We start from the raw sequence: 8,321 nt of genomic DNA, 5'->3' as shown, positions 1-8,321 counted from the left end.
GACGTGAGCATGCACGAGTGGTACTTCCTGACCACGGTTGTCATATGACTCCGTCTGTTCATCTGCTCTCAACGCAGATCTGTTTACACGTAGACAATTTAATTTAATAAAAAAATAATAATAGTAACAATGTCTACATTAGTGGCGAATCGGCCCGTGGATCTGAACGGCCCTGAAGCAGCGGCACGGCAGCACGCGCAAGCCGTGGTCAGAAACTACATCTCCCAGCCCAGACTGAGTGAGTGTCGCTAGACTTCATTCATACAGCTAACAGCAGCAACACATCTGGCTTTTCTCTCTAGTTTTAATCTCTTTACTGCTCCTTAATCTGCATTGTGCCTTTGCATCAGAGGCTGAACACCGCCAGGACAGAGCTGATCTATTATCGCTAGTGTTTATAAATGTCATGTTGGAGTCATAGTACAGCTGTCGTGCTAACACTAGATAGATAAGGCTCTTTGTAGTTCATCGATCAGCACTATTTGCCCCTTTTTTATTTTTTAATAATTTCTTGAACGATCATTGTGTAAATAAACCAAATAAGTGTGTCATTTAAACACATTTTAATAAGAAAGCAAAAAACCTTTGGTTTCTAAGCAAGTGTAAACATGCTAAATTAACTAGCTGAGCTGGTCTAAATTTCATTATTTATAACCAGATCGCATGCTCTGATGTGAAATAGTAATTCAAAACTACAGTAACAATATATTTTTGTTAAGATTTTCTTAAGGTTGGTCTTTATATATAACTTAGTATATGATTGTTTGAAGGCTTTGTTTGACTGGATCATTGACGTCCATCAGTTTAGTAGTGGTAATATGATAGTAATTATATTATATGTGCTGTTTAGGTCTGTATTTGGAGAACGGAATGGATGTTTTATGATTTTATTTAAATGTCCTCGTAATAACTAACATAGACACAGAGAGTGATGATCCCTCTCATGTGATGTAATCACGTGACTCCCAGCTGAGCTGGTGCATGATGTGCAATGAGGAACCTTCAGCTCCACAAAAATCATGTGACTAATTTGTAACTGTAAAAGTTACATGTTTTTGCTTTATGCTGACTTAAAGCCCTATTTGCATAAGCGTAATCATTTAAAAAAAAAAATCATAATCTTTTAATTTAAACTGCAATGAAAGTTGCATATTTTCCTCTGGAATAATGCAAATGTATTATATATTAGTATCTGCCAGGTCACAGAATAGTGTTTTTCATAATGATTTTGTTTGGAAGTTAATTAACAGTTATAAACCAGATTTTTTTTTTTTTGCCAGGCTCTAATTTTGCAGTGGTTTGTTTGTGAAATTATCACTGGTTCAGCTTCATCTTTGAATCTGCTCATGCTGTTTTAGTCTATCAGAAATATGGGCTACTGAAGAGTGCTTTTCATCCTTGTCCATCACGTCTTTTTAAATTGACTTATTGTGTTCAGCCTAGCTCTGTCTGACTCTTGTCATTTCCATTTCTTGTCAAGGGTTTTGTTGTCAAATTGTTTGCCTTGTCAGACTCAACCTAATAGCATACTGCAAATTGTTTAAAACCCCATGAAAAGCACAGTTTCTTTCCCGTGTGGACATATTTTCCATTAAGTTTGGAGGAGAATTTTTATAAGCTTTGGTTATGTTTTGTTATGTCTCAGCCACATGGCTTGTTACTTGTTATTCAGTTGTATGCCACATTAGGGGGAGGGACATTCTTGTTTTTGAGCATTTGATTGGACAAAGTGGTGTAGTGCAGAATGAGTCATCAAAATTTTGACGTGACTCCCGTTTTGTAAATTTTAAGACTGTATATATGCTTAAAGTGTATTTTGTCATTGTTTAGTGGCATATAGATGGCTAATCTGAAATTATTTTTGAGATCTGTAGTGCAGTGGACATTTAGACATTTGTTTGATCAGTTTGAAACTTGGCGTTAACAGTAATAAGGAAAACCCACTGAGATGCGATGGTTGCCTAAATGGAGGAAGTAGTCCCTATATTGCTGAAGAACACTTTTTTGATTTCCAGTTGCAAAATTTTGTATTTTTCTCCATGCGTTTGGTTTTACACCACCATTCAAAAGTACATTTATTTACTTGTTATTTGAACAAAGAAGCTTACTAAGGTTGCAATTATTTGATCAGAACTACTGAAAAACAGTACTGGAAGTATTATTACAACTCAAAATAACTGTTTTCTGTTTTAACATATTTTAAAATGTATTTTCAACAACCATTACTCCAGTCTTCAGTGTCTTCTTGATCCTTTAGAAATTATTTTAATATGCTGATTTGGTGCTTAAGTAACATTTCTGATTATTATCAGTCACTATCACTATACATTTTGATAATTTAATATGTCCTTGCTGAATAAACATGAATTTTTTTAGAACAATTTTTTTTTCGAGGGGGGGGGGGTGTCTCATGGTTTAGTCCTGCTTGAATATACAGAGGAAGTGCATATTTTATTTATGGGAAAGTAGGCATCCTGTGAGTCAAATACTCAGCCTGTTAAAAAGTACTATTATGATCAGTGAACGCTTTCCAATTTTTTTTTTCTTTTAGTTTTATGTGTGTAGATTTTTGTTCTGTAATAACCTATATTTTGTTCTCTCCATTTCTCACAAAACCTCCCATTATCCTGCATTCAACCTGATGCAACTTCAGATGACGCCACGCCGTCATAATGTTACCGGCGACATCTCTTCGATAACATAATTTGACTCTTGCGTATGATGTTTCAGCACTTGAGTAGTTAATTTTGTTTACCCCTTTAATGGAGAACCTCGCTAAAATTACAGCTTGTCTGGCATCTTTCTCTCATTTTTCCCCTTCACGTGTATTATTGATGTTATTCACTGTAAATCTCATTAATTTAGACCTCAAAACACACTGTCCCACCGAGAAGCACAGGTAGCTTGTTTCTCTTTTTTTCCTATGAGTGTCAAAGGAAAGCTCAGGCTAAAAGCCTCTTAGCAAACCAGGAAGAAAATAAATTACTTAATGGAAGAATTGAAGCCTTCCCTTCTGAAAGCCAAAGAAGCTGCATGCGTAAAGACCCCCGATTTGAAACGCCCCCCGGAATACTGTTAAAAAAAGCCCCTCTAATGTAGGCATGCCAGATAGCAGCACCATTTTGTGCCTCATCAGTGGCAGAGTGCATGCTGATAGTGGGCTGTGATTGAAGGCAATGAAGACTGATGGGAAGGCAAACACACAGATCTGTACCCATGAGTCCTTGCAGCACCTGATATGCCATCACAGTCGAGAGGCCGTGTCCGTCAGTGCAGGTCTGATTGGTCCCGTTTTGTCATTTAAAAAGGCTGGAAAAACACCCGAAAGGACCTTCAAGTTTAAAACTTTTTTCTTTCATCTTAAAATGAAAAGGGCACAGCGGAAGGAAAACATTTTTGCGTTTTGTTACGAAACGTTTGGTATGTAGTGAATTCAGATTTAAAGTATATCAAATATTTGCATTTCAGTCGCGCTATTTTTTTTCCACATATTTTTGTTTCACAACTTTGTCGTCGGCTGGTGTGTTTAAGCAATTTGTTAGCATGCTTGTGCCCAGTCAAATTTCCAAGATGCCTGAAGAAACAAACAAACAAAGTAAACGTACAGTGCATTCATCTTTTCTGTGGAAGCAGAGGCCTTTTTTGTCTTAATCACGTCATTGGCAACAAAAGCAATTAACCCAGACTGTCTGTTCGCTTTGTTTTAATGCTGAATAGACGTTTAAATGTGCTGAAAAGACATTCAGCACGGTAATGGTATTTCTGTGAAGAAACAATTACCCGTAATGACATGGTTATAAACAAATCTTTCAGATGTCACAGCCCTCCTTTATTTTATCCACTGTTTCCTGTTGCTAATCCTTTTGTCCGCCTGTAATTAATCAATTGTCGTGACAGTGAAAAAGAAAGCCCGCGGTGGGCGTTCGACTTCATCTTGCCATCAAAGAAAAGTAAATGAAAGACGAGTATAGAATAGTCGACTTTCAAAAATAGTATCCAAGTATATAAAATTATGGACTACTTAGATTGAAAAGAAGAAAAAAAAAGTTCTTATCCCATTATGCACGTCACATATGACACGCTGTTTTTAATGCTTTTTGATCTAGATGTTTTTGTCTTAAAAGAATATTGTATGTTTAAAAAAAAAAAAATCGTATGTGTTTCAATTTATTAGAAATCATAGGCGATAAAGCCAAAGGAAAAAAAAATCTGAAGATAGGTGAAGTTGGAGGAAAAAACCTGACAAAGGACATTACAGAATGTTCAAAATATTACTTATTTACTTATTATGTGTAATTCTTTACATATTATTATTATTATTATTATTTACATATTATCTAATTATTTTGTCATAATTATATTTTAAATTATGCTTAGAATTTAATTAGTTATTCAAAATATAAGATAAAGTTTACGTTAAGGATAGCAATTTATAATCTTATCCATCATAAAACGCCTGATAGAGAGTGTATGAATTGCCCCTCATTGTCTTGAGCATTAAAAACATAAATTAAACATAAAACAAAAAATACTTTTGTATTATTTTGCACTTTATTGCACAGTATACATAATAGGTGTTGAATGCACTTTTAATTCATTAACTGCTTTAAAGTTTTGTGTAGCAATTTTGTATATTATCAAACTTGATTTGAAATATTTTGTTGTTTCTGACATCAAAGTAACTTGAGCATGCCATCCGCATGTCCTCGAACATGATATATGACAAACAGTGTAAACTTCGCTTGTCATGGGGGCCCGCTTTGGACTTTTGTTAAGATCTGTTGCTAGGCAGCATACGGATGAAAACCCGCCTGTCCCTGTAAATCACTCTCAAACTGTTGCAGTAACATTACGGCTGTTTCGATCTATTGTAACTGCACCACTTTGCCACCTCTCCTCGAGAGGCAGCGGGGTTAACCAGCTGTCTCAGTTTAGCTGTCACCCCTTCAGTCTGCATCCCGCCAGGAAACACACACAGATTACAGCTCTTCCCACCGTTCCCCCCCGCATACACACACACACACATATGCAGTCGTCTGATTACACACGACCCAATCAGTGCATGCGTGTGGGGAGTCCTCCGTCACAGCCTTTGCCTCTACCTGTGGGGTTAAAAGCATTCCTGTTTGATGGGGGTGTCATCACTGTGGAGGTCTTTGTTAGGACAGATGAACAGCCACAATTGCGTGTGTGTGTGTGTGCATGTCTTTATAAGACTGTCTGTGTGTTGCTTGCAGGCCTTGCTTTTGTTTATTTTTTTAACTACTTTTTTTAGTAGTGTTGATAGCATGTCAAGTTATTTTTTTTCTCTCTCCTGCCATTTAATCTTGATGTCATGTTATTCTAAATGTCAGACGGACTCGATGCATCGTTGAAACATCTCTCGAAAAGCGCATTGCATTGTTTTCATTAACAGAGCATTGCCTGACCTGAATGATAAACATACATGGCAAATTATGATTAATCTTGCATTTTTGTAAATATAATTAAGTTGTTTGTTATTTTAGAAGTCAACAGTGAATTATTTGATACTTTGTATTTTACAATTTTTACGTAATTATCAAATTTCTTGCATTTTCTTTGTCAGTGCCTTCTCAGTTCATAATCGTACATTAAAACGTTCTGCTGGGGGATTGTTCGAATTGAATTAGCTAGCACTTTTTAGCTATACAAAGAGGCTATAGTCATCAGTTTGCATGTGAAATCATGAAGGCCTTTTAAACAGTATCTCCGGTTTGTCATTTTTATGCATTCAAAATGATCATCTTTCAACATAGATTTTGCTCAATTTATTTTGATACGTAGTCCACTAAATCCAAAACCTGCCCTTTTTGAGTGTGTAGCACATTGTGCTGTCCGTGCCATAATTGGATTCCCTCTGTTAGCATTGAAGTCCCAGAGAATACCATCAAGGTCCCCTGTGAGCTCTGATTCACTGTCTTTAATACGTCTATCTATTGGTCATCCAACGTTTCTCTTTTTTTCCAAAAAGCATTTTATTGTGTCCCCAAATTTGTACTTTTGTTCAGTGTTCAGCATGTTTCTGAATAGGTGTAACATTGAATTTAGAATCCAGCCGCTATTAAACTTATTTAAAGGACCGCAGCCCTAATTATTGCCACAAAAATATGTTTTATTTTCACAGAAATGTGCTAATGTGTGTTTAATAAAAAGCACAGTACTACGTTTTGTGCCATTTACGTTTGCGACAAAAGGTCGTTATTGAATATTGACCGTACTTGAAGAATAGCTGTGTAATTTCGTAGTGTTTTGGCAGGTGGTTCAGTAAATTTTGCCATTGAACATTGGCTCACTTATACAGCTTAAACAGTCTGTTCATTATTCTCTCAGTCAGAAAGTAGAGGTGTCATATCAAACCATGTGATTTCAGAGTCTCCAAATTATGACTGTGAGTTATGAAGCCATTGCGGTCATTCGATTTTGCTGCGAAATCCACAAAATTGGTATTTTGAGAAATGCACAAATGGCAATCTTTTCTTACAATTCCTTTAGGAAAAACAGTGGTACAATTAAACCCCAGTCTTCACTTTAAACCATGACTTTTCAGAGTGAGATTTCATTTCCCGTCCTTTTGCTTTAGTAGATTGTCCCTGGACGGATACGGACATCTGTCCCCCTCCGACAGGATCAGTCTTTTTCAGTTACGGTATCAAAGACGCCCAATGTCTCAGAATTCATTATCAAGTCTTAATATGTGGGTCTTGTGGGGTAAGTTTAGCGGGTGTCATGGCGGAATTGTGTGAGCCTTGTTTGTCTGTTTAATGACAGTTGCATTCGTGTCGATCTGATCCCAAACATGGGGCAATTAGCGATCTCTTTTATTACGTCTTATGGGAAACCACGGTGCGGATGCTCTGCAAAAAAAAAAAAGAAGAAACACAGGAGGATGTGCGTGAATGAGACAAGCCTGGCACCTTAGCCTGTGCTTTTGTATCGTTAATTCAGTTTCAGCGCAACGCTACCGGCCGGCCCCAAAAAAACGCCTGTCCCACCGTGCTCCCCCCTCGCCGTCAGCGCTTCTCTTTCACAGCAGAGATGGAAATGTGTTGGAATGCTCCATGCCTCTTTTCAGCGGCACTTGAATGGGCCCTTTAGTATTTCACACCAAGGTGTCCTTCAGGGCGCGGGGTCAGGCTACCAAAACAGCTTCTACCGCCGGATTAGAACCAATTAACATCTCGGCACACAAAAGGGCCTGGCAGCTCCACAGGCCTCACGTTGACCCGCGCTGGTGTTGCATGCCTAGCCCTCAGACCGGCGCACTCATACTCAAGTGTCCTGGGAGGGGTGGGGAAAGTTTTTCAAGGCTAATGGGAAATGTTGCTACTTCACACCATGTGAATGTATAGCCATTTTTTAATCTTTATTTTACAAGGCCTCTTATGAGGCACTGAGTCCTCTGTGTGTGGAGTTGAAGTGGGCCGCCATCTTCATCACAGATCTGGAAGGCGATTGGCTCATGGTTTGGCAGGGTCGTTTCATCGCCCTCGTTTAGATTTTTTTTAATAAGCAACTGTTTTGCAGGTTTTCTTACACTGTGTTCATACATGTACAGCTGTTCATTTGTTCTGCATATTTAGATTAGTGTTAATTTTCGCTTCCGTTGTTTGACAAAAAAACTAGCCGTGCGTGTCCTGCATTGGACGAGCCGATTAGCACCTGTGTGCCTTCATTTAGCGTTCGTCTAATGTTGTGCACAATATCAGAGCATGTCATGAGCTTTGTTTGAGTAAAGATTTCAGCTCCTCACTGTTTTCCATTAGCAGTTTGCGTTGCGTTTGAGAGACTTTTAAGGGGTTGATGTACAATTATATGGCCGCAATTTTCCAGCCTCATAATTATGATCACCTCTCAGTAAATAGACATATGTATCTCCTTTGAAACATATGGGCAATTTGTAGGGTAAGTGTAGCTATTAAATCCATTTTATAAGCACCTCCCTGTGAAGCACATACTGCAATTTGTCTGGGTTGAAGCAAAAAGGACGGAGGGAAGGAAAAGCCATAATGTCTTGAAAAATGATGGAATTTGCAGGAAGTGTGCGTTTTAGTGTGTTCGCAAATTTGCGGAACGCATCAGTTTTTGTGTGTTTTGAGAGAGAGGGAATATTCAGTGTTAGGGCGATTTGACTACTGTTTTTCTTTCACTGTAATAACGGCAATTATGAGACTAATCATTTATTTAGGGAAGACGTGTCGTTCAGGGAATCATCATAATGGGAGACGAGGTCTTTCACCTGCGCAGCTAATATCTTTTTTTGTGAGATTTCTTGTTTTATTAGACATATTTCTTTTTTTCCT

General features: G+C 37.8%; 1 protein-coding gene across 1 annotated transcript in view; it reads left to right on the top strand.

The window, feature by feature from the left end:
• The window catches only part of atp6v1ba (ATPase, H+ transporting, lysosomal, V1 subunit B, member a), a 28,505-nt gene continuing 20,184 nt past the window's right edge, over positions 1 to 8,321 (top strand). Inside the window, exon 1 of the mRNA XM_026285726.1 lies at positions 1 to 238. Coding sequence (XP_026141511.1) covers positions 130 to 238 — 109 coding nt within the window. The 5' untranslated portion in view covers positions 1 to 129. The remainder of the gene's footprint in view (positions 239 to 8,321) is intronic.

Source organism: Carassius auratus, chromosome 17 (assembly GCF_003368295.1).
Source record: "Carassius auratus strain Wakin chromosome 17, ASM336829v1, whole genome shotgun sequence".
NCBI classification, from domain to species: Eukaryota; Metazoa; Chordata; class Actinopteri; order Cypriniformes; family Cyprinidae; genus Carassius; species Carassius auratus.
This window is presented reverse-complemented; position numbering and strand designations above follow the sequence as displayed.